This window comes from Somniosus microcephalus, chromosome 9 (assembly GCF_052327205.1).
Source record: "Somniosus microcephalus isolate GS21.2 chromosome 9, FLI_Smic_1.0, whole genome shotgun sequence".
Classification (NCBI taxonomy): Eukaryota; Metazoa; Chordata; class Chondrichthyes; order Squaliformes; family Somniosidae; genus Somniosus; species Somniosus microcephalus.
The window spans coordinates 57,426,495-57,452,348 of NC_140995.1; the positions used below are offsets into that span (position 1 = coordinate 57,426,495).

General features: G+C 49.0%; 1 protein-coding gene across 16 annotated transcripts in view; it reads left to right on the top strand.

Annotated features, from left to right (window-relative positions):
* Window positions 1-25,854, top strand: part of rims1a (regulating synaptic membrane exocytosis 1a) — a 1,194,810-nt gene that overhangs the window by 944,962 nt on the left and 223,994 nt on the right. For 13 of the 16 annotated variants that reach the window (XM_085996611.1, XM_085996612.1, XM_085996615.1 and 10 more), the window contains 2 exons: window positions 12,437-12,511; window positions 13,757-13,816. In XM_085996611.1, coding sequence (XP_085852737.1) covers window positions 12,437-12,511; window positions 13,757-13,816 — 135 coding nt within the window. The remainder of the gene's footprint in view (window positions 1-12,436; window positions 12,512-13,756; window positions 13,817-25,854) is intronic. The other 3 variants (XM_085996614.1, XM_085996621.1, XM_085996619.1) reach the window with 1 other exon arrangement.

A 25,854-nucleotide genomic window follows, 5' to 3' on the forward strand; every position in this document is an offset into this window, starting at 1 on the left:
CACAAAATGTTATGTCAAGTTATTTCAAGTTTTAAGTACCCTTTTAATGACATGATATGTGTTAATTATTGCAAATCAACCTCTCTGGCGCTGAAATGTAACTATTTTGGAGTCTCATTCCTTCAGGTTTTCATTGTTGTTGGTGATTTGAAAAATTACAAGTTAAAAACATTTTTTTACTTTTCCTTTCTGTCTCTTTTTTCCCTCTCAATCCAATCTTTCTTTCCCGCTCCTTATTTCTCTTTCTATACCTGATTTTGAATTGAATTCACCCACTCTCATTTACACTCCCTTCTCAGTGCTTGAGCCGTTTATTTCTCAATCCTTCAATCTGATTGGTAAAGGAGATACCCTGTTGCTTGTCCTGTTCATTCAGGTCCCAGATGTTCTTTTTCCCTCACTGCGATGTTATCAGCTTGCACTTTCAGCAACTTGCCATGTGAAAAAATTGCAAACATAAACAAGTCTAACTAACAGTCGATGGGCAGATTGCTGTTGATGACAAAGATTGCTAGATTGACTTTACCACAAACACTAAAATAATTATCCTTTTCCAAAACAAAACGGATGGTAACCGATCTGTAATGATAACATGAATATTGTAACCACTTTCTAACTGAGAGTTCATGGCGGCACGTTTCCACCCATCTGGCCTTCAGCTTGTTTGTCGAGCAGCATGTGGTACAGGGATTGGTGTGATAGGGTCGTTGCCATTTCTGTCACTATAACTTATTCTCACACAGAACGTAGAAGGTTGGGCCAGTCAGGTTGGGGCTGTGCTACTTCAAATCTGTAATATAAAAACTTTACATGAGTTGTGTTCCTGTCTGTCATGCCTTAGACATCATACAAAGTCTAATGCAAATTTCTATCACATTAAAAAAAAATGTTTTAAACACAGCAGTCAGTCAAAAATTTTACCCAAGCTACATTGTCTCCCGGCTCTTGATTGACCTTTCCATAAACAAAACCCCTCTTGGAAGTGAAATCAGTCTTGGGTGTTAGCGCAAAACCAGCGACAGCACATCGGCAGCCCGTTTTACACCCCGCCTGATTTTCTTTTCCGTTGACTTCAATGCTCACAGGGAGCAAAGGCCAGAGAACGGGGACTTCAGTGTTGTCACCCTGTCTCCCACCCACACTCTTTGTGAGCTCAACTCACCATAAACAGCATGAAATGTGGAATCACCCCCGTGGTAAGCAAGGTTATATCATTTTCAAAGTAATTCAGCGTAGTCCGTGAACTCTTAATACATTTACAGATTCGCTATCACTCGTTTTGCGCTCCCACCCTATACTAATTTCACCCCCCCTTATCTCCAGTCTTATTAGCAATTAACTTTTGAATGACCTCTCCCAGTTATCATTTAACATCCGTTAAATTTTGTTGTCTTAAAGAGACACACACCTGCCTATAGAAACAGAATATTACATTCTCTTTTACATCGTATAATGTTCCTCTCCTCTGACTTACTGTGAGCAGTATCATGGGAGATTTGCTGGTATGTATAAATAAATGTAGAAGTAAAAATAATTTAAAACAAAATGAAAATTACTCCCCAGGCAGTGGCAGCACATTTTGCACAAGGCCCTTCTACAGAACGAGCAGTCAGACAGGAGAAGTCCCTCTATAGCACTAATCAAAGCAAAGAGAAGACGGGAGCCAATATAGGTCAGCGAGCACAGGAGTGATGGGTGAACAGGACTTGAGTTAGGATACAGGCAGCAGAGTTTGGGATGAGCTCAAGTTCACGGAGGGTGGTAGATGGGAGGCCAGCCAGGAGAGCATTGGAATAGTGGAGTCTGGAGGTAACAAATACGAACATACGAATTAGGAGCAGGAGTAGACCACTCGGCCCCTCGAGCCTGCTCCGCCATTCAGTAAGACTGATCAGTCTGTCCAACGGCTGGTGGCAGCTGCAATGGAGGAGTAACAGTGTTGGCTGCAGGAATGCTGCCAACCTGACAGATCACAGGCACTCCCTGGTCGGCTGATACATTGGCACTTGCATGGGCCAGCACTGCAGCATGCGCAGCAATCTGCTGAAGCACAGACTGCTGGGCTGCTGCGGCGCGGCGAGTGCCCCGGCGATGCCTGGCCGATCCAGCGAGGGTGGCAGCAGTTAGTGGCCGTGTGGCCCTGGTCTCTGTCTGCATGACACCAGCCAGTGAATGCACGGCACGACTGAGCACTTGGCTAGAAGCCGCCTGTGATGCAGCGAAGTCCTGCTGACTCCTAGCCTGTGCTGCCCCGAATTCCTGCACACTCCTTGCCAGTGACTCTATGGAGTCAGGCATCCTTGCCACTGCAGCCATGAGCTCAGTGTGCCTGCGCTCAGCCTGGGCGCCCATTTCCGCAAGGAGCCGCACCTCCTCTGCACTCACCGTAGCAGGACTGGAGGCCGCACTCACCCTCCGGGGAGAAGGCCGCCGAGCTTCCTCACCCCTCCCGCGTTGCTGCAGCCCGCTGGTCCCCGGAGCTTCACTCTCCTCCGACCCTTCCCCCCTGCTCCCCTCCAGGGAAGACGTGTCACCATCATGGCCATGGGCTGCCTCGGCTGAGGGTGTCCCTGATGGGCCGGCTTCCTCTTCCTCCTCCTCTATGTCTGACTCGGACACAGTGCCAGCTTGAGGGGCCGCCTCCTCACCTGGCGAGTCACCATCTGAAAGCAGGGAGGCACAAGAGTTGCTTTAGAGTGAGGACAGGGCGGCAGCGAGGGAGGCATGAGTGCTACTGTGCACTGCATTGGTTCGATAGTGGCAAAGGATGCTGATGTGAGGCACAAGTGGAAAGAGAGAGGTCAAAAAGGTGATGACCTTACCATTGGTGCCCAGAACAGGGTCAGCATCTCCAGTGGCGACGGGGCCACTCAGCCGGCCTGCCATGAACCGCTCCACCCACTGCTGGAGGTCGCTCAGCTGTTTCAGGTCAGGACGGCCTCCCCCAGTTTGTCACTGCTGTCTTCTGTTATGCGCCAGCTTGCCCTGCAAGAGAAAGGACGGCCTCTAAGTACAGTGCCAAGCCCTGATCTTGCCCGCACTGCCTCCCATGGTTGAATAGCCCTGACAGTGTCAAGCCCTGATCTCGCCTGCACTGCCTCCCATGGTCGAATAGCCCTGACAGTGTCAAGCCCTGATCTCGCCTGCACTGCCTCCCATGGTCGAATAGCCCTGACAGTGTCTAAAGTCCTGAATGTGCAAGTGCTTTTCATGACAGTCCCATAGCTGCTGGATGAGGGCTGGCCATTAGGGCTTTCAGGTCCCTTTGGCCATAAAGTGAGGTGCACATGCAGGGATGAGGAGGATACTGGAAAGGGTACTCACCCTGACAACCCGAGTGAGGTAGTTGAATTTTTTCCGGCATTGGGTTGGTGTCCTGCCAACCACGCTGTTGGACGTGACCCTGTTTGCCACCTCCCTCCATGCTTTCCGAAATTCAGCGGGCAACGGCCTCCTGCCACCCTCGGGGAAGAGGATATGGCGCCTGCGATCCACTGCGCCAACCAGCAGCCTCAGGTCACCCTCGCCAAAGCGCTGCGCTCTCTTCCTGGCCTTCTCCATTCTCCTGGGCGTGGAGCAGTTCCAGAAGCAGTGTTCAGGCCTTGCCTTAGGGCTGCAGTGTGCAGGGCGTGGCAGCCAAACAATTCCACCCTCCCCCTTTAAGTGCTGACCGGCGCCTGACTGTCTGTCCTCAATGAGCAACTCGCCGCACCTGCGCCCGCCTTCGGTGTTTGCGCCCCGGATCGCCGGCTTAGCGCCTAATGATAGTCGTGCATCGCCTGCTTTAGCGTAGCAGCAACCTCTTGGGGCGATGCAACTGAATATCGGCGAAGGTGGCGCTAAGTTGCGCCGGGCGCAAAAGTTAGCAAACGCCATGCTGCAGCGCCCCAAACGTGGCTATACTGAATTTCTAGGCCTAAGACTCTTCAGCATTAGCACCTGATTTAGTGCTTCAATCACCTCCAGGGGCGATAGAAGCCAAGTTTGCAGTCAGTATCGCCCCGTTTGGGGCGCAATTATCGGCCGGGCGCAAAGTTTAGCGCCTGGCGCTAATTATCGCCTCCGACTGCAAACTTGGCTTCTATCGCCCCTAGAGGTGATTTGAGCGCTAAATCAGGCTTTACACACTTAAGGCGCTAACGCCAAGGAGCGAGGTGCTACCTCAGAGCGCTGGCGAAGCTCATCTGATGTCAGTCAGCAATGGAACACTGGCGCCGGCCAGTTCTTAAAGGGGAGGGTTGATCTTGCTCTCCATCCACACCCTGCTCATTGCAGCCTTGAATCTCGGCCTGGAGAGACCTGTACATCAAATCTGCTGGAAAGAACAATGGAGAGGCCCAGGGAAAGAGCTCAGAGTGCAGCCTCCACAGTCTCTTCCAAATCGATGCAAGGAAGATCAAATCAAAATGAACCTGCAAAGTGCTGCTCAGTACCCAAAACTCCTTCACACAGCGTTGAATCTCTCCAGAAGTCTTTCTCTCTCTCAATGTGTGGTGCAAAAATGTCTCCGACAAAAAAGGCAGGAAGTGGTCGCCTTTAAATAGCACTCCCCCAGTCCCTTCCCGACTGCAAAACGATCCCCTCAACCTGTCGTTGCTAGCGGCAGGCGGTAAGGCAGGGGGCACCACTCAGTATCCGGTCCGGGGCGTTGCACGCTCGACTGACGTCACGATCTGCGGGCGCAGGAGATCGTGGCGGTAGTGTTTAGCGCCGACACAAAATGTCTGGTCAATTTCGTGAGCGGCGCAAACATCGCCGCGCCCAAGCGCTAGTTGCTTTGCGCCCCATTAGCGCTCTCTTAGGGCACTAACAGGAGACGCAAAGCAACCGAATTTTCCCCCCTCTGCTTCCACCGCCCTCTGAGGAAGAGAGTTCCAAAGACTCATGACCCTCTGTAAGAAATAATTTCTCCTCATCTCTGTCTTAAATGGGCGACCCCTTATTTTTAAACAGTGACCCCTCGTTCTAGATTCTCCCACAAGAGGAAACATCCTCTCCACATCCACCCTGTCAAGACCCCTCAAGATCTTATATGTTTCAATCAAGTCACCTCTTATTCTTCTAAACTCCAGCGGATACAAGCCTAGCCTGTCCAACCTTTCCTCATAAGACAACCTGCCCATTCCAGGTGTTAGTCTAGTAAACCTTCTCTGAACTGCTTCCAATGCATTTACATCCTTCCTTAAATAAGGAGACCAATACTGTACACAGTACTCCAGATGTGGTCTCACCAATGCCCTGTATAACTGAAGCATAACCTCCCTACTTTTGTATTCAATTCTCCTCACAATAAAAATACATAAGGGTTTCAGCAGCAGATGAGCTGAGAAGGGTAGAGACGGACGATATTACGGAAATGGAAGTAGGTGGGCTTGGTGATGGAGAGGATATGAGGTCGGAAGCTCAACTTGGGGTCAAATAGGACGCTGAGGTTGCAAACAGTCTGGTTCAACCTCAGACAGTGACCAGGGAGAGGGATGGCGTCGGTAGCTAGACAACGGAGTTTGTGGCGGGGACCGAAGACGATAGCTTTGTTTTCTTTGGAGGAAGTTTCTGCTCATCCAATACTGGATGTCTGACAAGAAGTTTGACAAATCAGAGGCAATGGAGGGGTCACAAGAGTGGTAGTGAGGTAGAGCTGGGTGTTGTCAGGTAACATGTGGAATCTGAGGTTGTATTTTCAAATGATGTTGCCAAGGGGCAGCATGTAGATGATAAATAGGAGGAGGCCAACGATAGTTCCTTGGGGGACTCCAGAGGAAATGGTGTGGCAGCAGGAAGTGAAGGTATTGTGGGAAGAGTAACTCTTGTCCTCTAACACCGCTTCACCTGAAGACTACACATGCAACGCCACAGGAAATTGACTAGTTAGACATTAAAATTGTTGCATGTAGTGCCAACTGTCACATTTTCCCCGTCACAATGTGTCGACAATACCCGTTTTGTTATAAACAAGTGTATCCTCTGGCTCACTGAGCAATATCACAGGTGATCTGCTGGTATTTTGTATAAAATGTGAATGTATATTTTTTACTCCCATTTTCTCCTTCTTAGTCCCTGTGCTAAACATGCTAGACCCTGGCATTGCTTCTGTCAAAGCCATACAGTGAGGAACCTGTTATCAGGTGCTGAGGTCAAACTTGAGACAACACCTATTTCATCATCTATTTCCCTTCATCTTGAATGTCATGCATAGCTCTGATTAGGATCAGGGATTCTTAATGCCTGGTGATGAAGTCTCCCGTCAAATCGACGGATGAGTCTCAGTTGCTCTGAGTGCACTGATGGGAGAAGAGCCCAATTCTGGACGCACATATATGGCTGCACATATCACATTAAAAGCCAGAATCCGGCAAAGCCCACTAGGTTCAACAAATCCTTGGTGTGGATGAAAATGTTATAACACCAAGGCCTAGAAATTCATTGACGCCACTTTTGGGGCGCTAAAGTGGGGCGTCCGCTAAAGTTTGCGGCCGCCGCCAAATCTAGGCCACTTCTCCAATATTCATTAGCTTCGCCCTACTAGTTCGGGCGAGCGCTAAAACTGCTGCTGGACGCCTCTCTTTGGGCGCTAAGCCGGAGGTGGTGATCGATAGCGCCGAGGCCGGGCGCAGCGCAGGTGCGGCCATCTCGTGACTGACAGCAGACACCCTGGCGCCGGCCAGCTCTTAAGGGGGAAGGGTCGACTGTGTCTGCTGCCACGCCCTGGATAGTGGAGCCCTCCAGCTAGGCCTGAACACTGCTGCTGGACCCAAATAGCGCCTGAAGACATGGAGAAGGCCCGTGAACGTGCGCAGCGCTTCTCAGAGCGTGATCTGAGTGTGCTGCTTGCTGCTGTGGAGAAGAGGCGCCATGTTTTGTACCCGGACAATGGCAAGAAGGCGATGGTCCGCGTCTACAGGAGAGCCTGGAGGCATGTCGCCAGCAAGCTGTCAGCCAACAGCGACGTCCCCAGGACCGGTGCCCAATGCCACAAAAAGTTAAATGACCTCACACGCATTGTCAGGGTGAGTACCCTTTCCAATGACCTCCTCATCCTTGCATGTGCACCTCACATTATGGGCAAAGGGACCTGAAAGCTCTAATGGCCAGCCTTCATCCAGCAGCTATGGCACAGGCATGAGCATCAATTGCACATTCTGCACTGAACACACTGGCCAAGCTATTCCACCATGGGAGGCATTGCACACCAGATCATGGTGACACACTGGCCAGGCTATTCCACCATGGGAGGCAGTGCACACCAGATCATGGCGACACACTGGCCAGGCTATTCCACCATGGGAGGCAGTGCACACCAGATCATGGCGACACACTGGCCAGGCTATTCCACCATGGGAGGCAGTGCACACCAGATCATGGCGACACACTGGCCAGGCTATTCCACCATGGGAGGCAGTGCACACAAGATCACGGCGACACACTGTACTTAGAGGCCGTCCTTTCTCTTGCAGGCCAAGCTGGCGAATAATCGCAAGAGCCGGACTGCGACCGGGGGAGGACGACCCCATATCCAGCCACTCACCGACCTGCAACATCGCGTGGAGCGCCTCATGGGTGGCCGGGTGATTGGGCCCTTGCATGTGGAGATGCCGACCCTGTTCTGGGCAGCAATGGTAAGGACATCACCTTTTGCACCTCTCTTGCCCCACTTGCGCATCAGATCTACATCCTTTGCCACTGTCCGACCAATGCGCTGAATGCCACCACTCATGCATCCCGCACTGACGCCCTCTCCTCACTCTAAAGCTACTCTTGTGCCTTCCTGCTTTCAGATGGTCAAGAGGAGGTCCCTCAACTTGCCAGTGACAGACCCTCCGAGGAGGAGCAGGAGGAGGAGCAAGAGGAAGGCGGCCCATCAGGGGAACCCTCAGCCGCGGCCACCCAGGCCAATGTAGGGGACACGTCTTCCCTGGAGGGCAGCGTGGCGGAAGTGTCGAAGGGGAGGGGAGCTCCTGGGACCTGCGTGCTGCAGAAAGGCGGGAGGGGAGTGGAAGCTCGGCGGCCTTCTCCCCAGAGGGGGGATGCGTCGGAGGGGAGTCCAATTGCTGGGCCCAGCGGCCTCCAGCAACGCAGGAAGGGTCGGCCAGCTCGGCGGCCTTCTCCCCAGAGGGAGAGTCTGGCCTCCAGTCAGGAGATGCTCTTCACCGAGGAGATGGAACGCCTTGAAGACTTGTCCGCGGACTCGGAGCGCCGGCACACGGAGCTCATGGCGGCAGTGGCACGGTTGCCTGAGTCCATCGATTCCCTCTCTCGGAGTGTGGCTGAGTTCGGGCCCTTAGAGGCCACCAGTCGGGCGGAATACCGGGCAGATCTGTCAACGACTGGCCAGGTGATTAGTGGTGCCGTCCAGTCACTGGCTGCTCTGCTGCGGTCAGTGAACAGGTCAACACGGGCACTCACTGCTGCCACACTCGCTGTGTCAGCCAGGCATCGCCAGGGCACCCGGCGCGCTGCAGCAGCACATCGGTCTGTCCCTCGGCAGATTGGTGCGCATGCTGCAGTGCTGGCCCGGGCGAGTGCCAGTGTCTCAGGCGACCAGCGAGCGCCTGCCATCCACCAGCTTGCCACCATTCCTCCAGCCGCCACTGCCACTCCCCCAGTGGAGCTGCCAGGAGCTGCTGCAGCGACTGATGCTGGCCAGCCACAGCTGCAGCAATCAACAGCCGCCCGCTCGACGGCCAGACCTCGACTAGGCCAACCCCCAAGGGCATCTGCCGTCACGACATGTGCCCCTCAGGAGCCTGCCCCCAGCCTTGCAGCAGCCAATGGCCTTACTTTGAGGCGGAGCAGCAGGGCGGGCAGGGGCCACCCAAAGATGGCCACGGCATCGCCCTAGCGGGCCAAATAGTCGAATGTGTGGCCATTTGTGTTTGTTTCTTGAGGCCGAGAATTGGATGTTTGTTTTTTGAAGGCCGATGATGTGATGTTTGTTTTGGACGAAGGCCGAGAATGACTGCCATTTTAGTTGCCCTATTTTGTTAATCCTCCCCAGGTTGTGGGAGCGAGTAATGTGTTTGAGTGTTTTTTGGGGGTTTCATCTGTTTTTGGTTTTCATGTGGGAAGTGCCCAGAGTTTGTACAATAAAGCATTTTATTTATTCACATTGTCCATGTTTGATCTTTGAAGTGTTTGTTGCCTTAACCGGCTGAGGGCTTGCGGAGCGGCTGCAATCATGTTCTTTCATTGGCACAAGCCATTCCCTGACAGGGGGCCTAGAAGTGACGTTCAATAAGCCGACGACGGGCGGCCCTTGGACCTTGTGCGTCCCTCCTGGGCTGGTACTCATCGTCCTCATCGTCCTCATGCTCCTCCTGCTCCTCCTCCTGAGGTAGTGGTCCAACGTGAGGTGGCAGTGCCTGAGTCCTGCGGATAGCCAGGTTGTGCAGCATGCAGCAAACGACGACGAATTGGGAGACTCGATCCTGCGAATACTGGAGGGCTCCCCCGGAGCGGTCGAGACAGCGGAACCGTTGCTTGAGCACGCCGATTGTTTGTTCTATGAGGTTCCTCGTCGCTTGATGGCTCTCGTTGTATGCCTCTTCAGCAGGGGTCGTGGGCGCGCGGAGCGGGGTCATGAGCCAGGTACACAAAGGATAGCCTTTGTCCCCGATAAGCCATCCTCTTGGGGGAGGCTGTGCCTGGAACATGTCAGCCACAGTTATCTGTCGCAGGATAAAGGCATCGTGGCTGCTGCCTGGAAAGCGGGCATTGACAGCTAGGATGCGCTGCCTGTGGTCACACACCAGCTGTACATTGAGGGAATGGTAGCCCTTCCGGTTGCGGTACTCCTCGGCATGCTCAAGAGGTGCCCGCAAAGCCACATGCGTGCAGTCAATGGCGCCCTGCACCATGGGGAAGCCCGCTATTCTTGCAAACCCCACTGCACGCTGCTGCTGCTTGTCCAGGGTCATGGGGAAGGAGATGAATTGATGTCTCCTTCTGAAAAGGGCTTCGGTCACCTGGCGGATGCAGCAATGCACGGCGAACTGGGAGATGTTAGCGATGTCCCCAGTAGCGGATTGGAAGGAGCCGGAGGCATAGAAGTTGAGAGCCACCGTCACCTTCACTGCCACCGACAGAGACGTCCTGCGCATCAGCTGTGGCTGCAGATCTCTCTGAAGCAGCCGGCAGATGTCTGCAACCACCTCCCTTCGGAATCGCAGCCTCCTAACACACATCGCGGCAGACATGGTCAGATAGGAGGTCTGCTGGCGGTATACCCTGCATGGGTAATGCCTCAGTTGGCGACGCCTGTTGCCCCCTCTGCGTCTAGCCAGGGCTGCCACTCTCTCACGGCGTCTGTAAGCCCTTCTGGCATAAGGCTGAAATTCTGCGTTGCCACCCAATGCAGCCCCCATTATATGCTGGCAAACACTGAGCTCTGAATGAAGGCAAAGATAATTGGTAAGCTCTGGCCTGAGCCAAAAATACCTGTCCAAGTGTTGGTCCAAACCAGTAAACTCTCCTCCTTGGTCTCTGTCCAAAAAACCGTTGCACAAGAGTGAATGCTGCAAAATGGCTGGCCTTTATACTGCTGGGTAAGTGCCCTTTAATTAGCGCTCCCCCCGGCCCGGCTGGCCTGTGTACCGTTCCACTTCACAGTCGCTCGGGACGCCCGGCGCACAATGGGCCGGCGCGAGTGAAGTTCCGGTTTGGGGCGCACAAAGGGCGTTGCACTATTAAATGACGTCATGATCTGTGCTCGCAGCAGGGCGCGCGCGCTAAGACTTTGTGCCGGCGCTAAATGTGTCCTGAAGTTGGGGAGAGGCGCAGATCGCGCTGCGCCCGGGCGATAAGCGCCTAGCGCTCGAGATCTACTCCCCCTAAGGCGCTAACGGCTGGCGCGCCCAACTGAATTTCTAGGCCTAAGCCCCTTGCACATCCCTCCAAAAAAATCTTTTGCTAAATTGTTAAGAAAGTGTGGCCTCTTTTTTAAGCATCAAGCTGAGGAGCTACAGTGTCAGCTAGATATTTTTTCCGATACTTAGCCATACCTAAGCCAAACAGAAATTCTCAAATGGCATATTTGCTGACTGGCAGTGCATGACCTGGATAAACTGCAGATGTTTGCTTTTTTTACTGAGATGGGACTGCACAAGCATCTTACAGTCCATCAAGTGGCAAAAAATGTTAAAATTGCTTCAGACTTCTGTCTTTTCCCTAAATCTTAACGTTACAAAGCTGTGTGCTTGTCTTTTTTTGATATATAGGATATACGGCAGAGAAACAGGCCATTCGGCCCAACCAGTCCATGCCGGTGTTTATGCTCCACTCGAGCTCCTCTTGTCTTTCCTCATCTAACTCTGACCGCATAACCCTCTATTCCCTTCTCCCTCATATGCTTGTCTAGCCTCCCCTTAAATGCATCTATACTATTCTCTTCAACCACTCCCTGTGGTAGCGAGTTCCACATTCTCACCACTCTCTGGGTAAAGAAGTTTCATCTGAATTCCCTATTGGATTTCTTGGTGACTATCTTATATTGATGGCCTCTAGTTTTGCTCTTCTCCACAAGTGGAAACACTCTCTATGTTTTGTTTATATAAAAAAGCAGTCTCGCCATACAGACCTTTTCTTTTCAAACTGAAGTCGTTGGAGAAAATTACAATTGACTTTAACTTAAAAAAAAATGTGCATTGAAAGAATAAAAATTTATGATCTCATTTGATAAACTGGCTTGGAGATTTACTGAACCTAACAATGCGAGGCAGCAGAATCCGCATCAGTGGACAGTCATCAACACAGGGTGCTTAAGCAATCTTTTAATTCACCCATGCATGTTAATTCAGCTAATTCACACTGTCAGCAATTAGCTGTAATTAGTACTAACCATTTAAAGTAAATAACAGAGGTTACCCATGGATTAGTGGGTAAATTCACCGCCAGTTATAATAATAAACCATTGACCATTCCTGGTCTCTGCTAGATTAGCTGAGCTCAGTTTGGGTGGTAGTTCAGGTGCTGTAATTGGCATCAGCAACCCTGAGGAATGAAGAAGGAGAATCAGCAAACTTCCCAATCCTAATCACTATCCAGTGACTCCCAACTGGAAGTGAATGTGTGTAGACGTTGGATGAGAACAGGATCAGCACTCACTGTCTAGATTCATACATGAAGAATAGGCACTTGGGTGAGGTAAACTGTGGAACCATACCCCAGCAAGGGGCAGTGCATTCTGGTGGGGATAAAAGAAAACTAGAGGCAAAGAAAATAGATTTACACAGGAAAAAAAAGGGTATTAAAGTTAGTTTTTCTTTAAACAAAACTGAATGTTATCCATGCAGTGTCGTTTAACCCATATGCAAGATATAACTAACTGCATGCTGGGTGAATTTGTCAAATCACAATGAGCTTTGATTTAACACCACAATGTATCCTCGTTTTGCTGGTTCAATTTTGATTTGATTTCTTTCCCACCTTATTTTATTATTAGTCGAAGATGCCTTAGACCTTTAGAAAGACAGTGTGGTGTGGACAGAGCCTTGAGTAGTGAGTCTGGCTCGGGCAGGTATGGCGATTAGGGTCTAAGGTGGCTGAACTAATTCCTTTTTTTTTCTCTGGTCACCACTAGATTGTGGTGTCAGCTTTTCTGTGGTGTGCAGAACGTGGCTTCAGGCTCTAACCCTAGTGGAGGCAAGAGCGCTCAGAAAATGAGGGGAGGGAAGGAATGGGCCTTGTACTAATAGGGTTAGAGCATGCTTTCAAATGAGGCAAATGGCAAGAACACTAAAAACCAGTACGGTGATCTGAGATCTTAAAGAAACCTAAAGGGGAAAAAATGGCTTGGTTCCCCTTGATTGCATTACTTATTCATTTGGAAAAATTTGATTTTCAAAAATATTTTGTGGTTATGACCATGGCCAATAACTCTGAGTGCAAGTCAGACTTGTTGCCTTTTGCCTACCTGTGTTTTTTCTTCATCTTTTGTTGTAGTTTCTGGTGAAGTAATGGTGCTGCAGAATTGTCAACTCGTGGAAATCAAGGTGTCTTTTTGTTTCTGGGTACCATCTGCTACTCATTGTGTACTGTAGGAAGGGGGGCGTGCTGCCCATTTATCTTAGACTGTCCAGTCCGTAGATCACCTACCTCTCCGCAGGATGCTGACATGGTGACAAGCTACAGACCTGGGCAAGCCTCCATCAAACAGTCAGAAATTAAAAAAAATTCTTTACTGTTTAATGGAGGGTGGGGGCGGGGGGAGTGCTGGAATCTAGTCACGTTTTCTATCCTGTTGTCAGGAGCATTTTGCTACAGTGAATCACAGACTAGCATTGGTATTTGTCTCTGGCTCTCCCAGCTATTTGACAGGGAAATATATCCTATTAATTGGCAAGAAATAAAAGCATTTTTTTCTAAATTCAGTTGAACTCCTCCAGCACCAAAGATGCCATTTGGTGGTTTTCCTGCAATCTACGGCACTGGAATTGTACCAAATGGCAGAAGGGCTTCAGGAAACGGCATTATAGTAGACCAGAACAGTAAGTTACTGTGTACAACTGATTTACATCATAAATTGTAATTTACATTTTTTTACATACTCAAGTATTTTATGATTTTTTGGGTTATGATTTTATACTAGCTGGGACAGTTCATTGTAATTTATTTTTTATCTCTTTCTGTTTGTTATCTGTGAGTGTTTAAAATCTGCTTTACTGGATCCATTTGTCAACTTAATAACCTGTTTTTTTTACCCAAAGCTGAGGTAGCTGTTTGCAGGTCTTTAATCTGTGTTTCCTGTGTTCCATTGTCCCAGCATGCCGGAACTTAGCCGCACTGGAAGCCGTGACAAGAAAGCCGGACAGCAAACATCAAGGTAATGCAAAGCGAGTCAGCGCTCTGCCTGGTCACTGAAGCGTTTGCTTTTATCAGTGTGTACTGGATCATAGTATCATAGGCCCTCGGGCCTGTTCCATCATTCAATTAGATCATGGCTGATTTGTATCTTAACAACATCTTTCTGCATTGGTTCTGTAACCCTTAATACCCTTGCTGAACAAAAATCTCTCAGTTTCAGTTTTGAAATTTTCAATTGACCCCCAGCCTCAACAGCTATTTGGGGGAGAGAGTTCCAGATTTCCACTACCCTTTGTGTGAAGAAGTGCTTCCTGACATCACCCCTAAACGACCTAGCTCTATTTTAAGGATATGCCCCCTTGTACTGGACTCCCCCACCCAAGGAAATCGTTTCTCACTATCTATCCTATCAAATCCTATAATCATCTTAACAACAATTAACATAGTAAAGCATCCTAAGGCACTTCACAGGAATGAAGCAAAATTTGACACCGAGACACAGGAGATATTAGGGCAGAGTGAACATAAGAACATAAGAAATAGGAGCAGGAGTAGGCCATACGGCCCCTCGGGCCTGCTCCGCCATTCAATAGGATCATGGCTGATCTGAATCTAGACTCACGTCCACTTCCCTGCCCTCTCCCCGTAACCCCTAATTCCCTTATCTGTTAGGAAAATGTCTATCTCCATTTTAAATTTATTTAATGTTGCAGCTTCCACAGCTCTCTGGGGTAGCAAATTCCATAGATTTACTACCCTCTGAGTGAAGAAGTTTCTCCTCATCTCAGTTTTGAAAGGGCAGCCCCTTATTCTAAGATTATGCCCCCTAGTTCTAGTCTCACCCATCAGTGGAAACATCCTCACCGCATCCACCCGATCAAGCCCCCTCACAATCTTATATGTTTCGATAAGATCGCCTCTCATTCTTGTGAACTCCAATGAGTAGAGTCCCAACCTACTCAACCTTTCCTCATACGTCAACCCCCTCATCTCTGGAATCAACCGAGTGAACCTTCTCTGAACCGCCTCGAGAGCAAGTATATCTTTTCTTAAATATGGAAACCAAAACTGCACGCAGTATTCCAGGTGTGGCCTCACCAATACCCTGTATAACTGCAGCAAGACTTCCCTGTTTTTATACTCCATCCCCCTTGCAATAAAAGCCAAGATTCCATTGGCCTTCCTGATCACCTGCTGCACCTGCATACTAACTTTTTGTGTTTCATGCACCAGGACCCCCAGATCCCTTTGTACTGTAGCACTTTGCAGTTTCTCTCCATTTAGATAATAACTTGCTCTTTGATTTTTTCTGCCAAAGTGCATAACCTCACACTTTCCAACATTATATTGCATCTGCCAAATCTCTGCCCACTCACTTAGCCTGTCTATGTCCTTTTGCAGGTTTTTTATGTCCTCCTCACTCACTGCTTTCCCTCCCATCTTTGTATCATCGGCAAACTTGGATATGTTGCACTCGGTCCCTTCCTCCAAATCGTTAATATAGATTGTAAAGAGTTGGGGTCCCAGCACTGACCCCTGCGGAACACCACTAGTTACTGATTGCCAGCCCGAGAACGAACCCTTTATCCCAACTCTTTGTTTTCTGTTAGATAGCCAATCTTCCACCCATGCCAGTATATTACCCCTAATCCCGTGATTTTTTATCTTGATCAGTAATCTTTTGTGTGGAACCTTGTCAAATGCCTTTTGGAAGTCCAAATACACTACATCCACTGGTTCCCCTTTATCCACCCTGTATGTTACATCCTCAAAGAATTCGAGCAAATTTGTCAAACATGACTTCCCCTTCATAAAACCATGCTGACTCTGTCCTATTAAATTATGTTTATCCAAATGCTCTGTTACTGTTTCCTTAATAATGGACTCCAACATTTTGCCAACCACAGATGTTAGGCTAACTGGTCTATAGTTTCCAACTTTTTGTCTACTTCCCTTATTAAATAAGGGTGTTACATTAGGAGTTTTCCAATCTGCCGGGACCTTTTCTGAGTCCAGGGAGTTCTGGAAAATGATCACCAATACATCCACAATCCCTACTGCCACTTCTCTCAAGACCCTAGGATATAGGCCATCAGGTCCGGGGGATTTATCCGCCTTAAGTCCCATTATTTTACTGAGTACCATCTCCTTAGTGATTTTAATCGTGTTTAGCTCCTCCCCCCCCCATTGCCCACTGTTTGTCCAGTGTTGGGATATTTTTAGTGTCCTCTACTGTAAAGACTGATACAAAATATTTGTTCAGCGTCTTTGCCATCTCCATGTTCCCCACCACTAGTTTCCCGGTCCCATCCTCTAAGGGACCAACGTTCACTTTAGCCTCCCTTTTTCTTTTTATATAGCTGTAGAAACTCTTGCTATCTGTTTTTATATTTTTTGCTAGTTTACTTTCATAATCTATCTTCCCTTTCTTAATTAATCTTTTAGTTATTGTTTGCTGGCTTTTAAATGCTTCCCAATCTTCTATCCTCCCACTAGATTTGGCTAATTTATATGCCCTTGTTTTTAGTCGAATGCTATCCTTTATTACTTTACTAAGCCACGGATGGCTGTCTTTTCTTTTACTCCCCTTTTTCCTCAGTGGAATATATTTATCTTGAAAGATGTGAAATATCTCCTTGAATGTAGACCACTGCTCTTGTACCGTCTTACACTTTAGTCTGTTTTCCCAGTCCACTTTAGTCAATTCTACTCTCATACCTTCATAGTCTCCTTTATTTAAGCTCAGTACGCTGGTTTGAGATCCAACTCTCTCACCCTCAAACTGAATTTGGAATTCAACCATATTATGGTCACTCATTCCAAGGGGATCCTTTACTAGGACATTTTTTATTAATCCTCTCTCATTACACAGGACCAGATCTAAGATTGCCTGCCCCCTGGTTGGTTCAGTTACATACTGCTCAAGGAACCCGTCCCTAATACACTCTATGAACTCTTCCTCAATGCTGCCATGCCCAATTTGATTAGTCCAGTCAATATGAAAGTTAAAATCCCCCATGATTATAGCTGTTCCCTTATTACAAGCCCCAACTATTTCCTGATTTATACTCCGACCAACAGAGTTGCAACTGTTAGGAGGCCTATAGACTACGTCCACTAGTGACTTTTTCCCCTTATTCCTTATCTCCACCCAAACTATTTCACTATCCTGATCCTTTGGCCAAATATCATTTCTGACTATTGCAGTGATTCCATCCTTGATTAACATAGCAACCCCACCTCCCATTCCTTCCTGTCTGTCCTTCCTAATTGTCAAATACCCTTGTATGTTTAGTTCCCAGTCATGATTATCTTGCAGCCATGTTTCCGTAATGGCCACCAGATCATACCCATGTGTAGTTATTTGTACCGTCAACTCATCAATTTTGTTATGAATGCTGCGTGCATTCAGATAAAGAACTTTCAAATATGTTTTCTGACAATTTATTCCTGCTTTTACCCCTTTTACTACTTTACCTTTATCATTATACATTCTGTCCCTTCCTGACACGCTCTGATTTTTAATTCCCCCACTGCTACCTTGCTCTATTGCCTTCTCCGCTGTCATTTTTATTTTTCGCTCTCTTAAAACCTCCCCCCCACTAACTAGTTTAAAGCCCTCTCTACAGCCCTAGTTATTCGATTCGCCAGGATTCTAGTCCCAGCACTGGCCAAGTGAAGTCCGTCCCAACGGAACAGCTCCCTCCTGTCCCAGTACTGATGCCAGTGTCGCAAGAAGCAAAACCCATTTCTCCCACACCAGTCTTTGAGCCACGCATTTAACTCTCTAATTTTATTTGTCCTAGCCAAATTTGCACGTGGCTCAGGTAGTAATCCAGAGATTATTACCCTTGTGGTTCTGCTTTTTAATTTGGCCCCTAGCTGCTCAAACTCCCTCAGCAGAACCTCCTTCCTTGTCCTATCTATGTCGTTGGTACCAACATGGACCACGACAACTGGATCCTCCCCCTCCCACTCCAAGTTTTTCTCCAGCCCAGAGGAGATGTCCTTAACCCTGGCACCGGGCAGGCAACACAGCCTTCGGGACTCTCGCTCTCGGCTGCAAAGAACTCTATCTATCCCCCTAACGATACTATCCCCTACCACTACAACATTTCTTTTAACTCCCCCCACTTGAATGGCCCCCCGCTCCACGGTGCTGTGACCAGGTTGCTCATCCTCCCCGCAGTCCCTGTTCCCATCCTCACAGGGAGTAAGAGCCTCAAACCTGTTGGACAAGAGCAAGGGCTGCGGCTCCTCCAACACTACCTCCTGGATCCCCGTACCTGCCTCACTTCTAGTCACACCATCCTGACCCTGGCCACGGACTACATCTGAATTAATTAATCTAATTGGTGTGACTACCTCCTGATACACAGAGTCTAGGTAACTCTCCCCCTCCCTGATGTGTCTCAGTGTTTGAAGCTCGGACTCCAGCTCTTCAACACGGAGCCGGAATTCCTCGAGCAGCCAACACTTACTGCAAATGTGATCACCGTGAGCATCAATGGTGTTCACCAGCTCCCACATATTGCAGCAGCAACACATCACCTGATCTCCCATTCTATGTAATTAATTAAATTTATTAATATTTTTAAATACCCTCTGCCCCGATTCTAGATGATGAATATCGCACCTTAGAAACTATAAACCACAGAGTTTAAGCTTAAAAAAGAGAGAAATACTTACCAACCAATCACTTACCTGCTTTCTGGTGACATCACACTTGGATTACTTTTTACCTCTCTCCTTCCCTCTGAGTTCCGAGTTCGGAGACTGGTAGGCCTTACCTGGTCTCTGGAGCCTTTTATAGCCCCGCTCTGCTGCTTTTAAGCAGTGTATTAAAGGAGGAAAGAGAGGCAGAGAGCTTCAGGGAGGAAATTCCAGAGCTTAGGGCCTTGGCAACTGAAAGGCACGGCCATCAATGGTGGAGCGATTAAAATCGGTGATGCTCTAGAGGCCAGAATTAGAGGAGCACAGTATCTCAGAGGGTTTTGGGGCTGGAGGAGATTACAGAGATAGGAAGGGGCGAGGCCATGGAGTGATTTGAAAACAAGGATGAGAATTTTAAAATCAGGGCGTTGCTTAACCGGGAGCCAATGTAGCTCAGTGAGCACAGGGGTGATGGATGAACGGGACTTGGTGCGAGTTAGGACACGGGCAGCAGAATTTTGAATGACCTCAAGTTTACGGAGGGTAGAATGTGGGAGGCTGGCCAGGAGTGCGTTGGAATAGTCAAGTCTAGAGGTAACAAAGGCATCGATGAGGGTTTCCGAGGCAGATAAGCTGCGGCAGGGGCGGAGTCGGATGATATTCCGCTGGTAGAAATAGGCGGCCTTAGTAATGGCACAGATATGTGGTCGGAAGTTCATCTCGGGGTTAAATAGAACACCAAGGTTGCAAACAGTCTGGTTCGGCCTCAGACAGTTGCCAGGGAGAGGGATGGCGTCGGTGGCTAGGAAATGGAGCGGGGACCGAGGACAATGGCTTTGGTCTTCCCTATATTTAGTTGGAGGAAATTTCTACTCATCCTGTTTTTTTGAATGATGTCGCCGAGGGGCACCATGTAGATGATAAATAGGGGGGTGCCATGGATAGATGCTTGGGAGACACCAGAGGTAATGGTGTGTGAGCGGGAAGAAAAGCCATTGCAGGTGATTCTCTGGCTATGATTAGATAGCTGAGAATAGAACCAGGCGAGTGCAGTCCCACCCAGCTGGAGATCAGTGGAGAGCCATTAAAGAAGGAGGGTGTGGTCAACTGTGTCAAAGGCTGCAGACTGAAGATGATGGGCGCAAAATTCAGATCGTTAGCGCCTGTTTTTTGGGTGCTATCAGTGCCTTTAGAGCTCCAAAATGCTATCGCGGTGCACGCGCACACTTGTAGGGCAAATCGCGCCAAATGCCATATTGGTGAGGGCATTAGCGCCAGTGCAGTGAACATCCGCCGGAGGTATGCAGAGCAGGGAGATTATGACGTCACGCTGATTTGACACCAGCACTGCCATTTTGGAGCTCAACGCTTCAGCTAGTGCCCTCTCTTAACCTCGCGCAGCTAAACACACGTTCAGCAGCAGGAAGGACCCACCAGCGCTATCTAAAGGGATCATCAACAGATTAGTTGCTGGTTGATTTCTTCTGGCTGTTGGTACGATTCTACAAGTGTTTGGTGCTTTCTACAGTTGCTTCAAGGTGCAGAAGTCTACAGGAAGTGACGTGTCAGGTGCTGAAGGATTTTTTCCTGACTTCAAGGCTTCTGCACAAACCACTTGCTGCCAGACATGGGTGCAGTAGTAGTCAGTCCCCTTGAAATACAGCATGATTTGGAGAATGAACAGAGGCCACGCAGAGCTGGACAAGCTGCCGAAAGCAGAGTGGGCGGGGGAGAGAAGGGCTCTCAGCTAGAGGCCTTATCTGCCCAGGGTCTTCAGGGAACAATTATCCTACCTGAACTTCAGCGAGGAACAATGTGTGAGACTTCCTCACTGAAATCTGTCACCTGCTGCAGCCACAACTGGAACTCCAGAGCAGGGCAAGGACTGCATTGCCAGTGGCTGTGAAGGTGACCACGGCAATGAACTTTTATGCGCCTGGCTCCTACCAGACTGGAGCTGGAGATATTTGCAACATCTTGAAGTTTGCCTTCCTCTGTTGCATAAGGGAGGTCACTGAAGCACTCTATTCAAAGAGAGCTGACTACATTTCATTCTCTCTTGTCAGAGACCAGCAGATGGAGCGAGCACGTGGCTTCGCTAGGATTGCAGCCTTCCCCAGGGTGCCATTGACTGCACGCACATCGCTTTGCAGTCACCGCATGTCAACTCTGCCATTTACTGGAACCGATAGGGATTCCACTCCCTCAACGTCCAGCTGGTGTGTGACCATAGGCAGCGAATCCTGCAGGTCAATGCCCAGTATCCTGGCAACAGTCATGATGCCTTCATTCTGTGGCAGTCTGCTGTGCCAGCTGCATTTCAGCCACCAAGGCAAACCAAAGGGTGGCTACTGGGCGACAAGGTCTACCCGCTGACATGACTGATGACTCTGGTGCGCAACCTACGCACACGTGCGTGACGTGCATACAATGAAGGCCATGCTGCCACACGTAATGTGATAGAGCAGACCATTGGAGTGCTGAAACAATGCTTCCGGTGCTGGACCGCTGCGGAGGAGCCCTGCAGTGCTCTGTAGAGAGGGTGTCAAGATTCGTGGTGGTCTGCTGCATGCTGCACAACCTCGCCATCATGAAGGCATATACCTTATCACCAGCTATACGACAAGCAACTGAGGAGGAGGAGGGAGGAGGCATCCTAGACAGCCCCTTTCTGCCCGAGCTGTCCGCAAAGAACTCATTCGACTGTGATACCAATAACGGCAACCCCAATTTCCCATTCACCAACAGTCCCACACTCCTTACCTTCCATCTGTCACTGACCATCACAGTGTCCTCATGGCCACAATGCAAAAATAAAAGCCTCCACAAAACAAACGTTCCAAACCAAATTTATAAATCAAACCATGCCATATTGCATACAAATGTAAACTAATCACCCTTGTGCATTCCCTCAGTGCCTGTCTTCCATGTGCCTTTGCCTGTCCCAGTGCTCCTACGTAGTGCTACCCCAGTGGCTGCAGCATGGCTGTGGAAGGCTGCTGACTTTGAGTGGGAAGACTGCAGATGGCCTTGGAGCACAACCTTGAGCAGCTCTGGGTCTAGAAGGGCCAACGGTGGACTGCACAATCTCGGCATGGGCAGCAGCAGACTGGGCTGGCTGGCTGACAGGCAACAGCAAGGGCACTGGCAGATGGCATGGGTGGCAAGATGAATGTCGTCATCCTGAGATAGGACAGCAGGTTCGTGCTCCATGGAACCATTGCCACTCCCCCGGGGCAACGCTTCAGCAATCCTAGTAATCTGTTGGAGGACAGATTGCTGGACTGCTGCGACACCCTGCAAGCCCCTTTGAACACTGGTATCCACAGCCATGATGGCAGCTGTCTGACCTTGCACGGCAGCAGTCTGAGCACTCTTGGCTGCTGCTTGTGCTGCAATGATAGCTGAGACATCAGACGTTACATCATGGTTGGGTCCACAAGCATGCTTGTTGGCCACCATTTTCATGCTGGAAATAATGGAATCCAAGCTCTGCACAAAGCATGGTGCCAAGTTGGTGCCGGACTCCTCCGTGCTTCTTGACATTGTATGCAGGCTTTCTGGCACGCTTCCCAATGTACCAAGCATTTCATTGTGTATACCCATCAGTCTTCTTCTGTAGCTGCCCCATTGCAGTCCTCATCTGAGTCCTCTGCAGCAGAACTCATGTGCGACCTCGCACTTCGGCGAGCTGATACCTGTGCTATCCTTGCCCCCTGCTCTGGGCGCAGGCCACTCGTGTCCGTTGTCTCACCACATGCAGATCCCGCCTCTATGCTATCCTCTAAATTACGCGCAGTGTCAGTATCTGAGCTGGTGGCTGCGAGTGTGAAATCGAGTGACGTTGTGTCTTCATCACCACTGTCTTCTTGCTCTTCCACCACTGCCTAGGCAGGTTGCAGTTCTTGGGTATCTGAAAAGAGAAAGGCACCAGAGTAAAATTGTGGTGAGGGGAGGGGGCAATGTAAGAGGTGCATGCTTACACCATCTGCAGCTTGTGGATCAGAAGAGATTGTGGGATGAAGGGAAAGCGGGATGTGACAAGGTGTGAGGTCATTGAACTTCTTGCAGCACTGCATTCAGGTCCTCAAACACAAACTGGGAGAGAGACAGAGAAACATAAACTGGGAGAGAGAGAGAGAGAAAACACAAACTGGGAGAGAGAGAGAAACAAACTGGGAGAGAGAGAGAAACAAACTGGGAGAGAGAGAGAAAACACAAACTGGGAGAGAGAGAGAGAAACACAAACTGGGAGAGAGAGAGAAAAACAAACTGGGAGAGAGAGAGAGAAAACACAAACTGGGGGAGAGAGAGAGAAAACACAAACTGGGGGAGAGAGAAAAAACACAAACTGGGAGAGAGAGAGAGAAAACACAAACTGGGGGAGAGAGAGAGAAAAAACAAACTGGGGGAGAGAGAGAGAAAACACAAACTGGGGGTGAGAGAGAAAACAAACTGGGGAGAGAGAGAGAGAGAAAACACAAACTGGGAGAGAGAGAGAGAAAACACAAACTGGGGAGAGAGAGAGAAAACACAAACTGGGGAGAGAGAGAGAGAGAAAACACAAACTGGGGGTGAGAGAGAGAAAACACAAACTGGGGAGAGAGAGAGAGAGAAAACACAAACTGGGGAGGGAGAGAGGGAGAAAACACAAACTGGGGGAGAGAGAGAGAAAACAAACTGGGAGAGAGAGAGAGAGAAAACACAAACTGGGAGAGAGAGAGAGAAAACACAAACTGGGGGTGAGAGAGAGAAAACAAACTGGGGAGAGAGAGAAAACACAAACTGGGAGAGAGAAAAAACACAAACTGGGGAGAGAGAGAGAGAAAACACAAACTGGGAGAGAGAGAGAGAAAACAAACTGGGGAGGGAGAGAGAAAACACAAACTGGGAGAGAGAGAGAAAAAACACAAACTGGGAGAGAGAGAGAGAAAAAACACAAACTGGGACAGCGAGAGAGAGAAAACAAACTGGGAGAGAGAGAGAGAAAACACAAACTGGGGGAGAGAGAGAGAGAAAACACAAACTGGGGGAGAGAGAGAAAACACAAACTGGGGGAGAGAGAGAGAAAACACAAACTGGGGGAGAGAGAGAGAGAGAAAACACAAACTGGGGAGAGAGAGAGAGAAAACACAAACTGGGGGAGAGAGAGAGAGAGAAAACACAAACTGGGGAGAGAGAGAGAGAGAGAGAGAGAGAAAACGCAAACTGGGAGAGAGAAAACACAAACTGGGAGAGAGAGAAAACACAAACTGGGAGAGAGAGAAACACAAACTGGGAGAGAGAGAGAGAGAAACACAAACTGGGAGAGAGAGAAAACACAAACTGGGAGAGAGAGAGAGAGAAAACACAAACTGGGGAGAGAGAGAGAGACAGAAAACACAAACTGGGGGAGAGAGAGAAAACACAAACTGGGGGAGAGAGAGAAAACACAAACTGGGGAGAGAGAGAGAGAAAACACAAACTGGGAGAGAGAGAGATACACAAACTGGGAGAGAGAGAGAGAGAAAACACAAACTGGGAGAGAGAGAGAGAAACACAAACGGGAGGGAGAGAGAAACACAAACGGGGAGAGAGAGAGAGAGAGAGAGAGAAAACGCAAACTGGGAGAGAGAAAACACAAACTGGGAGAGAGAGAAAACACAAACTGGGAGAGAGAGAAACACAAACTGGGAGAGAGAGAGAGAGAAACACAAACTGGGAGAGAGAGAAAACACAAACTGGGAGAGAGAGAGAGAGAGAGAGAAAACACAAACTGGGGAGAGAGAGAGAGACAGAAAACACAAACTGGGGGAGAGAGAGAAAACACAAACTGGGAGAGAGAGAGATACACAAACTGGGAGAGAGAGAGAGAGAAAACACAAACTGGGAGAGAGAGAGAGAAACACAAACGGGAGGGAGAGAGAAACACAAACGGGGAGAGAGAGAAAACACAAACTGGGAGAGAGAGAGAGAAAACACAAACTGGGAGAGAGAGAGAGAAAACACAAACTGGGAGAGAGAGAGAGAAAACACAAACTGGGAGAGAGAAAACACAAACTGGGGGAGAGAGAGAGAGAAAACACAAACTGGGGGAGAGAGAGAGAAAACAAACGGAGAGAGAGAGAGAAAACACAAACTGGGGAGAGAGAGAGAGAGAAAACACAAACTGGGGAGAGAGAGAGAAAACACAAACTGGGGAGGGAGAGAGAGAAAACACAAACTGGGAGAGAGAGAGAGAGAAAACACAAACTGGGAGAGAGAGAGAGAAAACACAAACTGGGGGAGAGAGAGAGAGAAAACACAAACTGGGGGAGAGAGAGAGAGAAAACACAAACTGGGGGAGAGAGAGAGAGAGAAAACACAAACTGGGAGAGAGAGAGAGAAACACAAACTGGGAGAGAGAGAGAAAACACAAACTGGGAGAGAGAGAGAGAAACACAAACTGGGAGAGAGAGAGAAAACACAAACGGAGAGAGAGAGAGAGAGAAAACACAAACTGGGAGAGAGAAAACACAAACTGGGAGAGAGAGAGAAAACACAAACTGGGGGAGAGAGAGAGAGAAAACACAAACTGGGAGAGAGAGAGAAAACACAAACTGGGAGAGAGAGAGAAAACACAAACGGGGGGAGAGAGAGAGAGAAAACACAAACTGGGAGAGAGAAAACACAAACTGGGAGAGAGAGAGAAAACACAAACTGGGGGAGAGAGAGAGAGAAAACACAAACTGGGAGAGAGAGAGAAAACACAAACTGGGGGAGAGAGAGAGAGAAAACAAACTGGGAGAGAGAGAGAGAGAAAACACAAACTGGGAGAGAGAGAGAAAACACAAACTGGGGAGAGAGAGAGAGAGAAAACACAAACGGGGAGAGAGAGAAAACACAAACGGGGAGAGAGAGAAAACACAAACTGGGAGAGAGAGAGAGAAAACACAAACTGGGGGAGAGAGAGAAAACACAAACTGGGGGAGAGAGAGAAAACAAACTGGGGGAGAGAGAGAGAGAGAAAACACAAACTGGGGAGAGAGAGAGAGAAAACACAAACTGGGGGAGAGAGAGAGAAAACACAAACTGGGGAGAGAGAGAGAGAGAGAAAACAAACTGGGAGAGAGAGAGAAAACACAAACTGGGGGAGAGAGAGAGAGAAAACACAAACTGGGAGAGAGAGAGAGAAAACACAAACTGGGAGAGAGAGAAAACACAAACTGGGAGAGAGAGAAAACACAAACTGGGAGAGAGAGATACACAAACTGGGAGAGAGAGAGAGAGAAAACACAAACTGGGAGAGAGAGAGAGAGAAAACACAAACTGGGGAGAGAGAGAGACAGATAACACAAACTGGGGGAGAGAGAGAGAAAACACAAACTGGGAGAGAGAGAAAACACAAACTGGGAGAGAGAGAAAACACAAACTGGGGGAGAGAGA